We start from the raw sequence: 21,787 nt of genomic DNA on the forward strand, positions 1-21,787 counted from the left end.
ACGACCGCCGCGGTACGACCTAGAGCGACTGAAGCAACCTGATGTCGCCACTGCATACGCGCAGCATCTCGAGGCAGCGTTGCCGGAAGAGGGTGAGCTCGATGGGGCCCCTCTTGAGGACTGCTGGAGTACAGTTAAAGCAGCCATTAACGACGCAGCGGAGAACAACGTCGGGTATATGGGTCGAAGTCGACGGAACGATTGGTTCGACGAAGAGTGCAGACAGATTCTGGAGGAGAAGGACGCAGCGCGGGCGGTCGCGCTGCAGCAAGGTACCCGGCAGAACGTGGAACGTTATAGACGGAAGCGGAGACAGCAGACCCGCCTTTTTCAGGAGAAGAAACGCCGCCTGGAAGAGGCGGAGTGCGAGGAGATGGAACAGCTGTGCTGTTCTCAAGAAACACGCAAGTTCTATCAGAAGCTCAACGCATCCCGCAAAGGCTTCGTGCCGCGAACCGAAATGTGCCGGGATAAGGATGGGAGCATCTTGACGGACGAACGTGTGGTGATCGAAAGGTGGAAGCAGCACTACGAGGAACATCTGAATGGCGCTGAGAGTACAGGCAGTGAAAGTCAAGGCAGCGGAGGAGATGACTACGTCAGTTCAGCGGACGATGGAAGCCAACCAGCCCCCACCTTGAGGGAAGTTAAAGATGCCATTCAACAGCTAAAGACCAATAAAGCAGCTGGTAAGGATGGTATCGGAGCTGAGCTCATCAAGATGGGCCCGGAAAAGCTGGCCACTTGCCTGCACATACTGATAGTCAGAATCTGGGAAACCGAACAGCTACCGGAGGAGTGGAAGGAAGGGGTTATATGCCCCATCTACAAGAAAGGCGACAAACTGGAGTGTGAGAACTTTCGAGCGATCACCATCCTTAATGCCGCCTACAAAGTGATATCCCAGATCATCTTCCGTCGTCTGTCACCATTAGTGAACGAGTTCAAGCCGGCTTCGTTGACGGCCGCTCGACAACGGACCAGATCTTTACTGTACGGCAAATCCTTCAAAATGCCGTGAATACCAGGTCCCAACGCACCATCTGTTCATTGATTTCAAGGCGGCATACGACAGTATAGACCGCGTAGAGCTATGGAAAATTATGGACGAGAACAGCTTCCCTGGGAAGCTTACCAGACTGATCAAAGCAACGGTGGATGGTGTGCAAAACTGTGTGAAGATCTCGGGCGAACACTCCAGTTCGTTCGAATCGCGCCGGGGACTAAGACAAGGTGATGGACTTTCGTGGCTGTTGTTCAACATTGCGCTGAAAGGTGTCATGCGGAGAGCCGGGTGTAACAGCCGGGGTACGATTTTCAACAGATCCAGTCAATTTATTTGCTTCGCAGATGACATGGACATTGTCGGCCGAACATTTGCAAAGGTGGCAGAACTGTACACCCGCCTGAAACGTGAAGCAACAAAAGTTGGACTGGTGGTGAATGCGTCAAAGACAAAGTACATGCTTGTGGGCGGAACCGAGCGCGACAGGGCCCGCCTGGGAAGCAGTGTTACGATAGACGGGATACCTTCGAGGTGGTCGAGGAATTCGTCTACCTCGGATCCTTGCTAACGGCTGACAACAACGTTAGTCGTGAAATACGAAGGCGCATCATCTGTGGAAGTCGGGCCTACTACGGGCTCCAGAAGAAACTGCGGTCGAAAAAGATTCGCCACCGCACCAAATGTGTCATGTACAAGACGTTAATAAGACCGGTAGTCCTCTACGGACATGAAACATGGACAATGCTCGAGGAGGACTTGCAAGCACTCGGAGTATTCGAGAGACGGGTGCTTAGGACCATCTTTGGCGGTGTGCAAGAAGACGGTGTGTGGCGGCGAAGAATGAACCATGAGCTCGCCCAACTCTACGGCGAACCCAGTATCCAGAAGGTAGCTAAAGCCGGAAGGGTACGATGGGCAGGACATGTTGCAAGAATGCCGGACAGCAACCCTGCAAAGATGGTGTTCGCTTCCGATCCGGCAGGTACGAGACGGCGTGGAGCGCAGCGAGCGAGATGGGCAGACCAGGTGCAGAACGACTTGGCGAGCGTGGGGCGTATCCGAGGATGGAGAGATGCGGCCTCGAACCGTGCATTGTGGCGTCAAATTGTTGATTCAGTGTTATCTGTTTAGATGTTAACTAAATAAATGAATGAATAGTAAAGAAAGACGTAAGTCCTATGTCAAAAGTCTATCCAATCGAATCGACAAAGTAAGTTGTATTTATGAAAGTTTTTAGCATTGTTCAATACTTTGTGTGGTCACACTTGGCTTCAATAAAAGCTTCAATTCAGCAAGCTTAGCAGTCTTTTCTGGTGTGATTTTGTCCCTTTCATTTGCAATTACTTGTCGTAATTGCTGAATACTTGTTGAATGTTGTTCTTGATCCCTAATTTTCAATATAGATCCAAGATATTATTTTGGGCTTAAGTCTGGAGACTGTGCTGACCACTCCATAACGGCGATGTTCTGTTTGTTGAACCATTGCGATGCCAGTCTGACATGCTTTACTGCCGCAATAAAAAAAAAAACAACATACAAGTTTTTCATTTTTCTGTTAAACAGCTCGATGAGTACCACTCGTGCACACAATTTCTGGAACATGGCATGTACGACATATTTACAGATCACGGTAGTTTGGGTCTCCAAACTCGCCCACCCATGACGATGGCAGCGAGCTCCAAATCATGACCGTACTTGCATAGACAAAAAAAAAACGAAAAATGTAGTTCAGTTATTTGACAATATTAATAATGTTGCAAAAACTCACCTCCATCATGTAACTTCTTTTTAAAGCTTTAGCCGATATTCCGCCATTTTCGTGTGATACAATCACCAAAATTTGTGTAGAATTTAAGGTTTAAAAAAAAAACACGTGATAAAGAAATTTAAAAAAAAATCACCCAAATAGTAGGGTAAATGATCCAATAGTAGAGGAAGTACGTTCCAACACTATTAATTTTTCTAGAATTAAACGAAATTTCATTTCGCTTACCTTGGATATATATTCGAAAACGTTCGGCATCTATTTCATTGGAGAAATGCTTCTATCGCATGTATTCCATGTTTTCCATCCTAAAATAATAACTTCATTTATTGGTGCACTGTTCCAATAGTTGCGGTATTTTTAATTCGTGTTCCTATAGTTGCGAATCCCATTGTTTTCTTACGGGACTCGCAACTATAGGAACACTACCGCAACTACTGGTGCTCAGGTGAAAATTCAGTAAGTTATTCTCTAGATATTTACCAGTTTTTAAAGATAATCAATGTTTTTTTCACTTGGTTCGTATATTGACATATCGTTTTATCATTAGACGTAATGGGTTGCTGCGTTTGATTCGTAGATTTAACGCACACTGCACTACCACAACTATAGGAACACCCACCACTATCGGATCGTTTGCCCTACTCTTTTATTTCATTTTTTCAAGACCATATTTGTGAAGCCAATTTCGCACTGTTTGAAGTGTCACATGAACAATAACTCATTTTCGATTGGATTGATACTTTGGAAGCTTATAACCTTTTGATTGACTTTGTTTATGATAGCCCTGTCAATCCCATTGGCGTAACTAAGGGGTGGGGCAGGTGGGACTGGCCCTCCCCAGACCCATTTGTGGTCCTTCCCCAGAAAATTTCAAAAGTGATTTCTTAAATAGTAAATATTCATGTATTACAAACATATTCCCTCACTCCTCATTGAATCGTAGGTATGTGATCAACTTTTCGGCAAGGTGTCGAAATTGTCTTTGCAAAATGTAAAGTGCAAGCAAGAGTGCAGGTCATAAATTTTTACAGATTTTTCTTATATATTTTCATACAGATATTTCATTATGTGTTAGCAAAGGGTGATCACATTGTGGTTTATTAATTGTATCAAGTTCAAAAACCAGATTGTTTGAAGAATTATACATTCCTGTTCTGACTTCCAACTACGATTAGATTTAAACGAAGCTGGAACATGTTTTTTGGACTAGAACTTAATAAACAATAATCGTACATATTCCTGGGCCGCATGATTGTATGCTCCTAAATTCAACCTATGGGAGTCAAAACGATATATCTTTTGTAAACCTTTCGAAAATAGAAATTATATTCAATTGAATAGCAGGCCAAATTCCAGTTGGAATGTGGAGCCATTGAAGAAGAAGAATAAGATGGCATAAAAAAGTTGATTAAATTCTTAGGAAGTTTTTTTTTTTGAGAAAGTCCTTACAAGTCCAGATGAAATGTTTTCTTTTTTCAACAAAACTCGGCCTTTTAACTAAACAGATATGCCTGTCCCAGTCTTTATGTTGAGATCGGAGAAGGTAGATCTAAACAGATACAAAGTTATGGAATAAGGAAGAATAGTTCTTTTATAAACTAGTTAAATGATGAGTGATGAACTTATAAAATAATTTAAAAAAATCACTCTAGTTAAAAAGAAATAGTTGAATGATTCCAAGATTTGTTCATTTTAGGGTCCTTCCGAATTCCCACTAACTATGCGTAATTACAGAAATTTTGAACTCTGACGAAAACTTACAAGAAATTTTCATAGAATATTGTAGTTCCCATTAAAAACCGAAGGTAATTTCGGATCTAAATCCTTCCGGAACTCAATGTTTTTTTTCAAGAGTGCCTAAAATATTTCCAGAATTAATAAACAAAGAAAAAATTGACAGAAATTTCGCAGAATCTGAAACATTAGTGTAAATATTAGAATACTTCAAGTACAGTAATATCCCGATTTTGTCACCCCTGGTGAATTTTGGGGTGATAAAACAGGGTATGTGACAAAATTGGTAAAAAAAATCCATTTTTTATTCATTCCACAAATATGAATCATTTTATGCCTTGGAAAGGCCAAATGAGTGAACGGTACTCGTTATTTCTTGTCGAAATTGCTTACAGAATATTTCCCAGGTACCCAGAAGTTGTTCGTAATAAACTACAGACGGTGAAAGCTATGTCATGAAAATCAAAGTTGTTTGTGGTATTATTTACGAAAATAAAAAAAAAAAGACAAAAATTTTTGGGGTTGCAAAATCCGGTCGAAAACGTGATAAAATCGGGTCGAAAACGTGATAAAATCGAGGGTAGACAAAATCGGGGAGTGACAAAATCGGGTCAACACTGTAGTTTGTTTATTTGGTGGGCTTAGCCGTGTATAACACTTTGCAGAGCCCCAATTCTTTAGTATGAACATAATTATGATCATAAACTCATAATAATAAAGATTGCATTTAAATTTTCTTTTTATGAATCCCATAATATCAACAAAGCATCTTTGTTTCTACGTTTATTAGGTGAGGGATTTTTCTGGGATCTTTGTCTTACAATGTAATTTTTTTTCATTTAAATGTGTTTTTTATTATTTTATATGGAGCAGAAGCAGAACTTCTCCTTTCTCCGATAGCCCTTACGTAATTAGTGCATGGCTATCGCAATCTTCAAAGTGCTCTAAAAACTCGAAAACCATACAATTATACGGAAATTGAGAAGAAAGTATGGCCCTTTATTTAAACCTAAGCTTTCCGCATATCATACAAACATAAATAAAAATATCCTAAAACTTCAAAGCTGATTAAAACCTTATCCATAAATCATAAAAAAATAAATACACTCAAACTAGATACAATTGAAAGACATCGCGATTAAGAAGTCTCAGTCTGCTCCACGTATTTATCTAAATCACACCATTACTCAAATTCAGCTTAATTGTGCGCATATTGACAAATGAGCAGCGCAAAAGCATAAAAAGTAGCTTGGAAGCCCATGCGTGCAGTGCTCTATATCGACTTAAAAAATAGCTCTCACCAGATGGAGCCATACACCCACCCCCTAGACCGGGACTCTAGTTATGCCTATGGTCAATCCGAAGACAAGTCTTCAAAGCACGTTCTGATCGTATCGCTGGTAAGATGGAATGGCATTTTTTTACATTTAAACTATTTTAGCTACCGTATCTCTACGAACTAGTACAATATCAGCAATTATACTGTAGGTTTTACCAGAATTGTGATGTTCTATTATAAAATTGTCAGATACATTTGGCCGAATACAGTCAAAGTTCCATGAGTCGATATTTAAGGGAATATTAAATATCGAGATTCGGAATAAAATATCCTTGATAAGCAAGGATATCACGGTAACACAGAAATTATTTTTTAGTATGGTATAATTTGCCTTCATGAGTCAATATCGAGTCATACAATATCGTCTCATGGAGGTTTTACTGTAGGACATTTGGCTGAACAGGATATTTGGCCGAACAGAATATTTGGCCGAATAGGACATTTGGCCTTTAAGAGATGAGCCAGCCCTGGGCTGAAAATCTCTTTAATAAAGATAAAAAAAAAACATTTGGCCGAATAGAACATTTGGCAGAGCGAATAGGTCATTTGACCGAACATGTTATTTGGTCGAGCAGGACATTTGGCCGAATAGGTCATTTGAAAAGTGAGAAATAAGGTGTGAAAAGTGAGACGTCTCATTTCTCACTCCTCATTTAACACTTCTTACTGTGAAAAATGAGTAGTGTGAAGTAAGAAACGAGACTTCCCACTACTCACTTCCCACTTTTCACTCCTCACAGTAAGAAGTGAGACGTCTCAATTCTCACTCTTCATTTCTCACTTCTTACTGTAAAAATTGAGAAGTATACTTCGCACTACTCAAATAATAAGCAGTGAGAAGTGAGACGTCTCACTTTTCACACCTCATTTCTCACTTTTCAAATGCTCGGCCAAATAACATGTTCGGTCAAATGACCTATTCGGCCAAATGTCCTATTCAGCAAACTGATCTTTTCGGCCAAATGGCTTTGGGCCGAATAGGTTTCTGCCAAACGACCCTTCCACTTTCTACTTTGAACTAAGAACAAATCATTTTTTTTATAAGAAAAACAACACGATTTTTTTTACCTTTTTCAACGTGTCATAAACGGACTGTGGGATCAAAATCTATGACCAAAATATATTTTTTTCATAATGAATGAGAAAGGCACTACTATAGCTAGGATAATTAATCCGGATTTTTTAATGTAATAAACGTAAATCTACTAAATCGTACTGTATATAATGTTAACATGTGACGTGTTCGATTCTGCTTTTATGCATTAATGGGAAGGTGACTGGTTCTCTGCAAGTTATTCTCTGCCATTAGGTTAAGGAAGGCCCCTAATCCAAAGATGGCGTTTTTAATTCTCAATCCGGTCCAGGTAAGTAACGTTCTCGACTTCTTGAGAATAGTGTATCCACCATTGTGTTCTAACACTTATTTTTTCGAAGAGATGTTAGCATTGTTTTGATTATCTCAGTAGAAGTGACGTTTCGATGAATGATAAAGTAATAAACAATATTTTCTAAATTTCAGTTCTGAAAATTCACTAAGTTACAGCGTTGCCTGATTATTCCGAATTCGAATAACCGAAAAATAGTGAATACGAGAATAGTAAAAATAGTAAAGTGAAAGAGCAGGTCAAGTTCCAGTTGGAATGTAAAGCGATTGAAGAAAAAGTTGAAGATTCCAAATATTCTTCTACCATTTACTTCCTCTATGAAAACTTATGTGAATAAAAAATACACACAGAAGAATATTGTACGATTGGAACAAAAGTTTCCATTGTTGCATTAAGTAAGTAGACATTGTTGTTTCAAGTATCCATATTGCCGTCTCAATGTTGATTCACTGCTTCATTCAATTGAATATTATCATTGTTTCAATTCTTCATCGCATGATTGAAACAATAATAATATAATGATTTGTTTATCGGCTTTATCGGTCATTTCTACTCAAAGTATGAGGGAGTAGATAATCGAAAGATAATTGAAAATCATTAGATTGAAAGCCATTCGCTAGGGCGCGAACAAGTATGAAGCGATAGAGGGTGAAGGGAGAAAGGAAGACCATCTATTGAACAGCACACAATCGAAGCGTGAATCTTCTTGCCTAACGCCCTGGTTGTGGACGGCTTGGTTAGTGGTATGGAAACCACCGTGCCAAGACAGGCTGAAATCTGTTAACTGGATTAAAGGTTTGGTAGGTCTGCTTTCAAGGTCTATATAATATCATCAAATATTGAGCAGTTTAACTTATTATTAGTTTAAATGAATTATTAGAAACTTATGGAAAGAAGTTTTGTAGAAACCTGGAAGGACTAAGAAATCACAAATATCCTCAAGTCCGCATAAAATCTGTTCTGCGACGGGTCCCGTACTCCCCGAAAGATTATTTGACGATCATACGATTTCCTGGTAGTGGATAAGCGACGATCCATATAAATTACTAAAAATGTCAGAGGTAGGAGGGACAAAAGATTAAATGAACAAAACATAGAAATCTTCAATTTCATATACATGATGACTGAGACAATATTTACAACAGTAACTTATAATTACCCAGAGTTTCCACTTCCTTATTTAATTTAATTTATAAAGTGTTCAGCAGCCTTCGGGTGAAAAATGTGTGTTTTTTTTAACTAGCTGCAGGACAGTGAAGTTGAATAAGTAGTGCTTGATGGATCGTGCACTTGTAGAACGTAATTTCCGGGTAAAACTCGAAAGCGTAAAAAAACTCAATCTCAAAAACCGTGTGGAAAAGAACTGAAGTATTTAGTCTTCCTATACATTACTATCCGTCTTGTAGCAATGATTGTCGAAATAATTTTCTTCTCCTTAACCTACATCGTTTTGATTAAAAGAGCAACTAGCAACTACTAGTACAATCATGCTTATTGAAGAAGCAATATTTATTCTGAAAATCGATTCAAATTTCACAAATTATGTAAAGATTATGTCTGGAGGTTTAGATTTTTAATTTTTACAGTTTTTTATTTGTAATATGTGCAATGTGCATCGATTTCTCAGCACCAGAACTGTTGCGCAAACTGACATTTATCCTATTTGTCCTACCCACGACTTGGAACGTGAATGCGCCTCTGTGTCTACATGAAGGAAGTTTCGAGCAGAGTAGGGTAATACCAGCTTATTTTTGGATACCGAAATAGGAGAAAATACCGATTTATATCTAAGCATTCTAAGCTTTTCGTTAAATTTTAAGATACAAATAATGAATATTTGTCCTAAATCACGACCAAAACTCAAAACTGCAAGAAAAAATCAAATGCATAGATGCCATTTTATGTTTGGTTATAGTTTTCAGTAGGAAAAGTCACGCGAATGTTGAATGGTTCTATAAATGAAAAGTATGACCAAGATGTATAAAACCATCGCTATCCCTGAAAACCCTCATCTTTATTGCTTTTCCCGAGCCATGGATTAATGTTGGCCAGTCAATTCAAAAACAAAATCCTACCGTGCGCCAATTGTCGATACATAGTATAGTACCAATGCATACCACGCCCGCCCTCACGGAAGCATGTTCGAAAAATATTTCTCTGTTTCGTTTGCACCGAAGAAATGTTGTAGACACAGCGCGAGTGCTTCTCATTCTGTGGTCCGTTCCAGTTTTTTCGATCAAACTTGCACAGGGCACGAAGCTAACGATTCATCGGATATGCTATCGCGGAAATGATGCATTCAAATGCTTCTCCCAAGCCAAAGATAGCTGCATCGACAAAACTGAAATGCTTGCGGCCCGTCATAGATAATGGCTTGCTTTATGGATCTGTCCACTGTAAGTAGACTGGCTCAAACCTTGTGGTTCACTCACCGATGGTTTTGGCTTCTTGTGCCACTTCATTGTGGCGGGGCTGTTTCGGCGCTCCTAATGGAGGCGCAATAAATCGTATCGACAGCTGTATTGCTCCTTATTGGGAACGACTTCGCGGCTATCTCGAGTATTGCACTTTGTTTCACTTTTAGGTTGTTTTCTTCTTAGCTGCACTTAAAAATTATCACTAGGTTTCACCGGGAACTGGTATTGATAGCAATTTGCGACGGGGTGCCTCATTTGACTTTTCTCTTCCTCATACTGACAAACACTGGGTGGACGACAATTACGCCCTGAGTTATGACCTGTTAGAGAAAAGATAAAGAAAGGAAAAGCATTAGAATGGATTCATAATAGAAAAGCAAGATTTGTGTGCTATTGTCATAATAAATTCTTCTTAAAACGATGAAATGTGGCATTATTGCTATTCCGGGGAACATTGGGTAGTTACATGCTTCCAGTGGTCCAAACATCAATATTCCTTGCGATTCTTCAATCAAATGACATGCCTTCAACATTTGGTCCATCCCAAGCCATCCAAGAATTCCAAGAACTTGAGTATAGGCCTGAAGGATCTGTCTGCTCCTTTCAGAAATGCAACATGCTCTTAATGATCATTAAAATCAACCAAATCGGATATGCATATGAATGGATCAACCAAATCGAATATGAATGAAATGCATGTTCCGTTCCGGGTCATTCAAGAGTTCCAAAAATTGGAGTTCAGGTCTTAAGGTCAGATCTACATGCTCCTTTTGTAAATCCAACATGCTCTTAGTGATTATTTGAACCAATTTGGAAATGAATTGATGGCATGTTACATTCAAGGCCATCCAAGAACTTCAAGAATATTGGAGTTCAAGCCTTAAGGTCAGAACGCGTGACGAAAGATCTATTTTCTTGTTTTAGGGTATCAACGTGCTTTTACTAATTATTTAAATTGAGTGGGATTATATTCCTTGTGTAATGCGTATCCATTTTGGTTCTATGGATTACTAAGGACATGGCCATATACAAAAGAGATAACAGCCCTTTGGGTACGCGTGACGACATCAAAGTTTAAACAATTGTTGAACGCTCATCCAATTCAATTCTATGGATCGCAACCAGCATAAATGATCCAAAAAGACTATCAGGTCTCAAGGAGCTGAAAGCCTATACTTCAGGTAATTCTTGTTTGTACTGCGATGCAACAATAGTTGAAGGTGTATGAATTTTTTTTTCAATGGATCACAAGGGCATCAACCATTCTTAAAAAAAATATTAGAGACTTCGTTTAGAACTTAAGTCATGTGCTCCAAGGAATTCTCGGATGACTTTTTGAATAAAAAAGTGCCCAAACTAATGGTAAAAAAGAAAATTGTTTTATTGGTGCACATGTAAACCTTAAGATCCATACTTTAGGGAATTCTTGGATGACCTGGAACGGAACGGTTATTAAAGGCGGCTCCAGGCATACGGATTAAAAAGAGCATGAATCATTAAAAACAGACCTTTACCCAAGTTACCATGAAGCTATATATGCTTGTAAAAAATACAGCCCTAAAGGTTGTCTTAAAGTGGAAAAGGGCATTTATAAGACCGAATTGATGGTTCATTACTTTGACATGTTGAAATAAAGCATCAGTAATGCTTCGCTTCATTCGAAATGCTTATTTAGAGTATAGTTGCCTGACAGTTGATAAATAAATGCAACTTCACATCGTTGAAACTGATGTAAAGCAATTAGCATTTAGCATGCCAGTTTATGATTGATATACGTGCAATATTGTAATGCTTGGTGATACTTGGGTGGTTACTCGTTTATATCCAAGGCCTATATTCCAGTTATTCTTGTAGCACCTGGAGGGGAATTGGAGCATATTGAATTTGGTTTAATAGATCAAGTAGAGCAGCGGTACTCAACCTGGGGTACATGTACCCTGGGGTACCTTTACTGGTCCCAGGGATACCTAGGACAAAAATGCATAAGGGCGGATGTATTACAAAACTCGAATAATTGTGTATTTTTTTCATACATAAACTTTGACTTGTACGTAATATGCATGGCGATCAGTATATCAAAGCTTATTGCTAAGATCAAAAGGACAAAACGAAGCTTCCTTATAAACGTCTCAGAAGCCTTCCTCCAAGCAGCTCGTACTCTTTTTTTTTTTAAGAGGCTCCAAATTCTCCTTTCAAGAGGCTTGGAAGCCTCCTTTCAAGAGGCTCAAAAGCCTCCTTTCAAGAGGCCTGAAAGCCTCCTTTCAAGAGGCTCGAAAGCCTCCTTTCAAGAGGCTCGGTAGCCTCCTTTAAGAGCTCAGAAGCCTCCTTTCAAGAGGCCTCAGAAGCCTCCTTTCAAGAGGCTCAAGCCTCCTTTCAAGCCTCGAAGCCTCCTTTCAAGAGGCTCGAAGCCTCCTTCAAGAGGCTCAAGCCTCCTTTCAAGAGGTCTGGAAGCCTCCTTTCAAGAGGGCTCAGAAGCCTCCTTTCAAGAGGCTCAGAAGCCTCCTTTCAAGAGGCTCAAGCCTCCTTTCAAGAGGCTCAGAACCCTCCTTTCAAGAGGCCTGGAAGCCTCCTTTCAAAGGCCTGGAAGCCCCTCCTTTCAAAGGCTCGGAAGCCTCCTTTCAAGAGGCTCAAACCTCCATTCAAGAGGCTCTGGAAGCCTCCTTTCAAAGGCTCTGGAAGCCTCCTTTCAAAGGCTCTGAAGCCTCCTTTCAAGAGGCTCAGAAACCTCCATCTCAAGAGGCTCGAACCTCCATTCAAGAGGCTCTGAAACCTCCATTCAAGAGGCTCCAGAAGCCTCCTTTCAAGAGGCCTGGAAGCCTCCTTTTAAAAGGCCTGGAAGCCTCCTTTCAAAGGCTCAAGCCTCCTTTCAGAGAGGCTCAAGCCTCCTTTCAAGAGGCTCAAGCCTCCTTTCAAGAGGCTCAGAAGCCTCCTTTCAAGAGGCTCCAAGCCTCCTTTCAAGAGCTCAGAGCCTCCTTTCAAGAGGCTCCAGAGCCTCCTTTCAAGAGGCTCAAAGCCTCCTTTCAAAAGGCTCTGGAAGCCTCGTTTCAAAAGGCTCCGGAAGCCTCCTTTCCAAGAGCTCAGAAGCCTCCATTCAAGAGGCTCGAAGCCTCCATTCAAGAGGCTCAGAGCCTCCTTTCAAGAGGCCCGGAAGCCTCCTTTCAAGAGGCTCAGAAGCCTCCTTTCAAGAGGCTCAGAAGCCTCCTTTCAAGAGGCTCAAGAGCCTCCTTTCAAGAGGCTCAGAGCCTCCTTTCAAGAGGCTCAGAAGCCTCCTTTCCAAGAGGCTCGGAAGCCTCCTTTCAAGAGGCTCAGGAAGCCTCCTTTCAAGAGGCTCGGAAGCCTCCTTTCAAGAGGCCTCAGAAGCCTCCTTCAAGAGGCTCCAGAGCCTCCCTTTCAAGAGGCTCAGCCTCCTTTCAAGAGGCTCAGGAAGCCTCCTTTCAAGAGGCTCAGAAGCCTCCCTTTCAAGAGGCTCAGAAGCCTCCTTTCAGAGGCTCGGCCTCCTTTCAAGAGGCCTCAGAAGCCTCCTTTCAAGAGGCTCAGGCCTCCTTTCAAGAGGCTCAAGCCTCCTTTCAAGAGCTCAGGAAGCCTCCTTTCAAGAGGCTCAGCCTCCTTTCAAGAGGCCCAGAAGCCTCCTTCAAGAGGCCTCGGAAGCCTCCTTCAAGAGGCCCAAGCCTCCTTTCAAGAGGCTCAGAAGCCTCCTTTCAAGAGGCCTGGAAGCCTCCTTTCAAGAGGCCCGGAAGCCTCCTTTCAAGGCTCAGGCCTCCTTTCAAGAACTCAGAGCCTCCTTTCAAGAGGCTCAGAAGCCTCCTTTCAAGAGGCCTCAGAAGCCTCCTTTCAAGAGGCTCAAGCCTCCTTTCAAAGAGCTCCAAGCCTCCTTTCAAGAGGCCTCAGGAAGCCTCCTTTCCAAGAGGCCTCAGCTCAGCCTCCTTTCAAGAGGCCCGGAAGCCTCCTTTCAAGAGGCTCGGAAGCCTCCTTTCAAGAGGCTCAGGAAGCCTCCCTTCAAGAGGCTCAGAAGCCTCCTTTCAAGAGGCCTGGAAGCCTCCTTCAAGAGGCTCAGAGCCTCCTTCAAGAGGCTCGAAGCCTCCTTTCAAGAGGCTCGGAAGCCTCCCTTTCAAGAGGTTCAGCCTCCTTTCAAGAGGCTCAGGAAGCCTCCTATCAAGAGGCTCAGGAAGCCTCCTTTCAAGAGGCTCAGAAGCCTCCTTTCAAGAGGCTCGAAGCCTCCCTTTCAAGAAGCTCAAAGCCTCTTTCAAGAGGCTCAGAGCCTCTTTTCAAGACTCAGAAGCCTCTTTCCAAGAGGCTCAGCCTCTTTCAAGAGGCCTGGAAGCCACCTTTCAAGTGGCTCAAGCCTCCTTTCAAGAGGCTCGGAAGCCTCCTTTCAGAAGGCTCGGAAGCCTCCTTTCAAGAGGCTCAGAAGCCACCTTTCAAGAGGCTCGAAGCCACCTTTCAAAGGCTCAGAAGCCTCCTTTCAAGAGACTCTGGAGCCTCCTTTCAAGAGACTAGGAAGCCTTCTTTCAAGAGGCTCGGAAGCCTCCTTTCAAGACGCTCGGAGGCCTCCTTTCAAGAGGCTCGAAAGCCTTCTTTTAAGCGGCTCGAAAGCCTTCTTTCAAGCGGCTCCAAAGCCTCCTTTCAAAATGCTCTTTCATAGGGGCTCGGAAGCCTCCTTTCAAAAGGCTCGGAAAGCCACAAAAGTACTCAAAGTCGTATTTAATCGTCGTAAATTAATTTTCATTCAGTAAAATTTCAGACAACTTTTTGGATTGCCTACATTCCATTAGTTTTCAGGTCAGTTTTTCATATATCTACTGAGTTATGCTTATTTTCTTTCTCGGAAACTCGACTTTTGCAATTTCGTATGACCTGGGACGATACATTTATTAAATGCATATTTAATTTGGTTCTACGGATTGAGAAGGGCATGGTAGCTATCCTTTGGTTGCGCGTGTAAACCTTAAGGCCTAGACTTCAGGGAATTCTTGAACGATCTAGAACGAAACAGTTATTGAAAGCGTATACCGTTTTATTCTACGGATTAAAAAAAGGGCATGCATGAACCATTTTCAAAAAAAAAAAAATATATATATATATATATATATATATATATATATATATATATATATATCAGAGGAATTCTTGGATGACCTGAAATGGAACAACTATTTAAGGTGCATCAAATTTGATCAAACAAATCAAATAGGTCATGAACCATTTTCAAAAAGAGATATCAGCCCTTTGGCTAAACGTGTAGACATTAAGGCCTATACTTCATGTAATTCTTGCACAATCTAGGACGAAACAGTTATTTAAGGCGAATCCACTTTTTTCTATGGATTGAAAAGGGCATGGACCATTTTCAAATACATATAATAACCCTTTGGTTACTCGTGTAGACCTCAAGGCCTATACTCCAGGAATTTTTGGATAAATTGGAAAGGAACAACTATTGAATGCGTATCCAATTTGGTTCACGATGGGAATGGGGTTTTCAATAAATTGCCAAATCGTTGACGATGACAATGTCACTAAGCGACCAATGTTGGAGAATGTCGTAGATTTCGCAATAAAAAATACCGGATTATTGTTCTCGTTATATTAACTGAAGGGCTGCCTGAAGGTGGCTTACCAAAGATGTTTCATTTTACAGGTAGCAGGAGCGACGACCACGATATAAGCAGTTGGTATAAACTACGTGTGCGTAAGAGGTTAAATACCAAAAAAATAAAACCAAAAATTAATACGCAAAATACTATAAGCATAACAACACACGAAACATAATTTGTTACGATTTTGGTATCGTAATAAAAGAGCATGTTATGCATGACGTATTTTACCTCTTATGCAGTATAAGGTATAATATTCAGCAACAAATACTTTAAATTTATTGGAAAGTCGGATCTTGGAACATATAAAGTTGAAATGCACACCGGCGTATTAGGAGAAGCTTTACCTTTATTGGAGCGGAATCGAACCCGCTCTGCACAGCACGAAAAAGGTGCCCAGATGACTGACACCGCTATTGGAACAGGTACGAATTCTGCAACCTAAACCTAAACAATCTGAATCTGAATCAGTCTAATGATTTACAAAACTTTGAAACCACTCGAGCTTTCTCCTTCAGAATATTTTTTTTTATTCACAAGCCATTATCATTGGATATAAGTATAACAAATTCTTCAAGTTCTATGTGGTGATATGCCAGAGAACATCGAAAATATTCAAAAGCTCTATCAACAGAGATACCAAAATATAGCTTGCCTATTAAATATAAAATAAAAGGTTTTTACCTTGCTCAATGAATATAAAATATAAGTATATCCATGTTTAAAAAATTGGCATATGATATGAAGCCAAATAGATTGAGAAATATAAGCATTTTGAAACATGCCATTCATTTTGGCAACATATCCCCAAGCCAGTCATAAACTCATCTTATCTACACATCTCTAACTTCAATTCAGTATGCTACGTAATGATCACATTTTGTATCCCAAATGTCAACCATTATCCAACTAAAAGCACATAATGTAGACGTTGGAAGCAAAGGTTCCCACAACCGTGGTATGTTACAAACTGTCTAACCAGCTGGTCCCACAATCGAGAAACAATAAAACGCAATAAAAACACGGGCATTAAAGTTGTCTTAAAGTATTACAACTCTGCGCACAAGCTCATGGAACCGGCATACGTGCGCTGACGTTTACCGGCAATGCTGCATTCTCGACATAGTTTGAAATTGGCATTGTTTCCCCAATCACCCATCCGAAAGCAATTACTACCACTTACAAACCAAACAAGAGTAATTCTCCCATTTAATTAAACTTTTTTGTTCGACTACTACACTCCCACAAATGTGCTTCTAAGCGTATGCTGAAGTCACCGAACCACACTAAAGCCTCTTTTGCTGGCATAGATTTGCATTCGCACTGCAGGTCGAGCTCAAATTGCACATGTACTGTGCAGCAAATGAACAACTAATTGCATCTTCTTTCATCACCTCTCGAAGCTTGCATCTCGTATACATGGAACGTGCACAGTGCAGTAGCAGACGTGCTTCACCCTTGCCCTCGCCGAGGTTTATAGAATGCAGATCGTATCGTCAATCCCAGCACGAATCAAAATGCGCACTTTTGGGAAGGCCACACTCGAAACACTTTCTCCCACGCTCTATACTTGTTTTAAATAACGGCTAATGCGTCTATGCATGTCCGTTGGACGGACTTGAATTGTTTGAAACAAGTTGATATTTTCTGTGGAGTCCCCTCCAGAATAATGCGGATTGTGCACAGCTAAGAATCTCTATGCAATTCTTGATGATGCAGATGATCCGTGAACATTGATTGCACGTTTGATTTATGCAGTATGTATTGGAGTTGAACAATTAGTACAATTTCATGTGGTAAGTCATAAAATAATTGAGTACCGATTTATAAACATCAACCATACTGATTAGTTGCTCCATGAATTAAGCATGAGCTTGATTGACCACCCGTAGTTGCTTCTCCATTATGACCAGATCAGCTGCTCTAACACAGAGAACCAATAGATGTTTGCTTCTGACTCGCACTCATAGTGCCTGCCACGTTAGAATGCAAGTTAATGTACGGAAAGGGAGCAAATGAGCAAAAATCACTCGTCCACGGCACTTGCCACTACTTCATGCGAAATTCATTGGAATTTTTGGGTTAGGTTCGAAGGGGGGAGAGGTTTGTATTGGTTAATGAGCTACTACTGCAATAGTCAAGTTGATATGTGGAAGGAAACGGAAACGGTGTGGAAATAAATTCCAAGTTCTAGCGATTGCTGAGAGATATGGAGAAAGTTTCAAATTAGAAGAATGGAACGAGCCTGGGATTGAACCCACGACCATAAAACTACCAAACCCGTCTCATTGGTATTGGTTGCTCAATGTATTTGACCAAATTCAACTAGGCCGAAAGTTGTTTGGCCGAATTCAACTAGGCCGAAAGTTGTTTGACCGAATAGACAAAGAGTCGTTTGGCCGAAAGGGTCATTTGGCCGAAAGGGTCATTTGTCCGAAAGGGTCATTTGGCCGAAAGGGTCGTTTGGCCGAATATTTGAAAAGTGAGAAATTAGGAGTAAGAATAGAGGAGTCTCAATTCTCATTCCTCATTTCTCACTTCTCACTGTAAAAATGAGGAGCGCGAAGTGAGTAGTGAGATTTCTCACTACTCAATTCGCGCTTTTCACTTCCTACAGCGAGCAGCGAACAAACAATTAGGCCGAAACCCATCTGGCCAAAAATCATTTGGCCGACAAGGTCATTGGCCGAATAAGTTTTTGATAAGAAAATTATTTTGAGCTTTTTAGTGGAATGTTTTCACCTGTCATAAGACGAGTTTGAACAATCCCATTGAATTCCACCATTGTTGTATCCTGACAGATACGTATTTCGACCTCAACAGTAAGGCCGTCTTCAGTGTCTTGTGACTCGACTTGACTCGAGTCGAGTCAGCACAAGACACTGAAGACGGCCTTACTGTTGAGGCCGAAATACGTATCTGTCAGATACAAATTATGGTAATTCAATGGATTGTTCAAACTGTCTTATGACAGGCGAATAAGTTTGAAAAGAGAGACGAGAGACGAGAGAGAGAAAATAGAGACGTCTCAATTCTCATTCCCCATTGCTCACTTCTACTGTAAAAAATGAGGAGCGCGAAGTGAGTAGTGTAGATGTCTCACTACTCACTTCGCGCTTCACTTTTTACAGCGAGAAGTGATAAATGAGGAATGATAATTGAGACGTCTCACTTCTCACTCTTCAATTTTCTCTTCTCACTGTAAAAAGTGTGAAGGGCGAAGTGAGTAGTGAGACGTCTCTCTACTCATTTCGCGCTTCTCACTTATTACAGTGAGAAGTGAGAAATGACCCTTTCGGCCTAATGACCGTTTCGGCCAAATGGTTGTACCGTCAGGTCGCCATCTGCGCTTGCTCAATATCAGAAGAAAAAGTGAATGTTTTATTGTTCTTTACTACTTAATATCCATGTAATTGAAGTGTCAGGTGTATGTATTTTCAGTTAACGTATAAAATTTAGTCAAAAATGTCGGTAACACTTAATTCTCCACCAAATCAAAAATGCAGGCGAACGGATCCCCAGAAAATAACTGTGTCCATTCACCGCGCATCGAAATCGTGAGTACTATGAATGATACCGCCATAATTTTGAACAAGTTTAGACAGAAAAAGGCGCAGAAGTAATAGTTTTTCGGGGATGACTTGTTGATAAGAGTTGCGCGACGCTAATGAGCATTGATTTCCGCATCTGCAATAGAGTTGTTTTGATTGATTATGTCCTTTCTGTGTTACACTAAAACACATAAACTTCACATGTTGATGTTTAACTAAATGAAAAACACGAATATCATTTTAAAATTAAATATTTCAATTATTTAAATGAAAAGTTCTTATGCACGGTAAATAGGTACCTACCCACACGGAGAATGGTGCCCTAACACGGTGAAAGGATCCCCTAACATGTCACTGAAAAATTATCTACATCCATCTACCTTGCCAAAAACAGATAGTTTCTGATTTTCATTCGAATCAAAATATTTGTTTCGCGGTACTACATTCCGCGGAATGTACCAAATCTCCGAAAGACATTTCGCGGAATGCCATTTGGCGGAATTCGGAATAATTATCATTGAAATATTAACCGATTTCTGCTTAATCTGCAATCCGGGTTAAATTTTTGGATTGTGATTTAAATAATGAAAGAAGGTAATGCTTTCTTTGAATAACCGCATCCGGTCGGTATAACGCAAAGTGAGAAAACAATGCTTTCTTGCAATGGACAGGTTTGCTCGGTATAAAGAAAAGAAAGGAGGTAGTCCTTTCTACGAATTAACGCATCTGCCCGGTATAAAGTAAAGGGAAAAGATAATATCTACTTTTAATGGATGCGTCTGCCCTAGAGATGGTCGGGTTTCACATTTTGCAAACCCGAACCCGACCCGATTAAGATTTGTAAATTTAAAGGACCCGACCCGAATCCGCAATATTTTTTTTTTATCAAACCCGAAACAAACCTGTTGGGTTCGATTCGGGCTTCAAAGCCTGAACCCCGACCACCTCTGCCGATATAAGGCGAAAGGAGTTGATAATGCATTCTTTAATAGAACGCGTCTGCCCGGTATAAGACGAAGGGAGGATAACGCCTTTTTTAAATGGATGCATCTGCCTGGTGTAAGGGAAAAGAAGTTGATAATGCCTTTTTTAAAAGAATGCGTCTGCCCGGTATAAGGCAAAGGAAGGAGTAAAGCCTTCTTTAAATGGATGCATCTGTCCGGTATAAGGCGAAAGGGCGAAAGGAGTTGCTATAACCTGCCCGGTTATAGCAAGGAGAACGAATCTGCCCGGTATAAGGTGAAGGAAGGGGTAATGTCTTCTTTAAATGGTAGCGTCTTCGGAGGGAGGATGTAATGTCATATATAAATGAATACGGTTTTTGCTATTAGACGAAAGGGAGAGAAATAAGGGACTATTCATAATAACGTCTATCCGTAACCAAGAAAAGAGAGGAGATAATCTCTTAATTAAATCTGGCCCGCCTGCCAGATATAAGGGATTTGTAAGGGGAAATTGAAATTTTGAAAATTATGTCTACATATTCTGGAAAGCCTTCCTTAGCCGTGCGTGAATATGTGTGGCTGCCAAGCAAGACTGAAGGAGGCTGTCTACAACTTTTGGTCCGGTGTAGGATATTTAACGAAAACAATTTTTTCGACCTTTTTAGGTATAAAAGTTTCAACGTGTTAATCTCGTGTTGTACGAATGCTTACTTGGCTTAGAAACCTCGCAGATAATAAGTGCTGAAGTGAACACTAAGCTATTATTATTAGTATTCCGCGAAATGGTACATTCTGCCACAAGTCATTTGGCGAAAAGGTACAAACCGCCAAATGTTATTCCGCGAAATTTTCGACCGCGAAAATGAATTCTGCTAAATAGTTACACATGTTATACAATCGGCCAAATGACCCTTTCGGCCTAATGACCATTTCTTAAAAACAACCCTTTCGGCCAAATTACTTTCGACCAGATGGCCCGTTCGCCCAAATTACCCTTTTGGCCAAATAACTTTCGACCAGATGGGTTTCGGCCTAATGGTATGTTCGGCCTAGTGGCAGTCGGCCAAATGGCTTTCGGCCAAACGACCCTTCCCCATATCTTTCAATTCACAAATTTGCTAGATGTATTAAAACTATTGGAAAAACAGCTTTGGCAGGTTTTGTTCTATTATTGTCAGGGGGGTTTTTGTCGACCAAATTTTATGAAATTTGGCCACAATATTCTTTGATATGCAAAGAATGTTTAGGCCAAATTTGAGCATAATCAGTCATAAAAAAACCTGACAATAAAAGAACAAAACCTGCCGAAGCCGTCATTCCCCCTATTGAGTATCAACGTTAAACTATTGAACATTTAAATTATTTCACGCCCGATAAAATCTTTAGAACCAACTAATCCCGTTCATGTACCCCCAACAAGAACGTCGTCGTTCTTGACCTCTGTAGCGTCCATAGGCAGGTAGATAGAAAATTATATACAAGGATGGGCCTTTCCAAATATTAACCACAATCTACCAATAAAATATCACTTTCCAATGCACAATGGTTACAATCTCTAACGCGGTGATTAAATTAACTGAAGAAGCCATCGCCATTACTGATGCTACCATAATTGTTATCAAATATTCTGTTCCTGTAGAGTGTAGAGAATATTCGTCACACACCCCTTGGCTTCCATTTAAAGTGCTGATCCTAAAAAGGACCGGCTTATGCGCCTTGATACACATCCGTTGACGATTGTTTTGGATGGCCACTCGATGCTTCACCACGATTTACAGAAAATTTCACTTGAGTACTGCTGATGAAGGCCACGCGACGATTATTCTGCAGCTACATCCCGACGAGCAGCACCAAAGCCGATACAGGGACCGCAATCAACTGGACGCAACAGACTCCGACGACTGACACTGATGCCGATGCAGGGGCCGCTCTCCGTAGAACCTGCGAATAAAATGGCTCGCAAAAATGGAAACTTGGCTTTGAAACCTTGCAGTAAAAACTGTGGAAGTGCTGAATGCACACTACGCTGCGAGACGGCAATGCCCCAGT

The 21,787-nt window shown here is 40.9% G+C and overlaps 1 protein-coding gene across 1 annotated transcript in view; it reads right to left on the reverse strand.

Annotated features, from left to right (window-relative positions):
* LOC134211135 (sodium- and chloride-dependent neutral and basic amino acid transporter B(0+)-like) overlaps window positions 1-21,787 on the reverse strand; it is a 727,874-nt gene that overhangs the window by 243,771 nt on the left and 462,316 nt on the right. The window contains 1 exon segment of the mRNA XM_062687773.1: window positions 9,665-9,969. Within this exon segment, the coding sequence (XP_062543757.1) occupies window positions 9,665-9,694 (30 nt within the window). The 5' untranslated portion in view covers window positions 9,695-9,969.

Source organism: Armigeres subalbatus, chromosome 2 (assembly GCF_024139115.2).
Source record: "Armigeres subalbatus isolate Guangzhou_Male chromosome 2, GZ_Asu_2, whole genome shotgun sequence".
In the NCBI taxonomy this organism is placed as follows: domain Eukaryota; kingdom Metazoa; phylum Arthropoda; class Insecta; order Diptera; family Culicidae; genus Armigeres; species Armigeres subalbatus.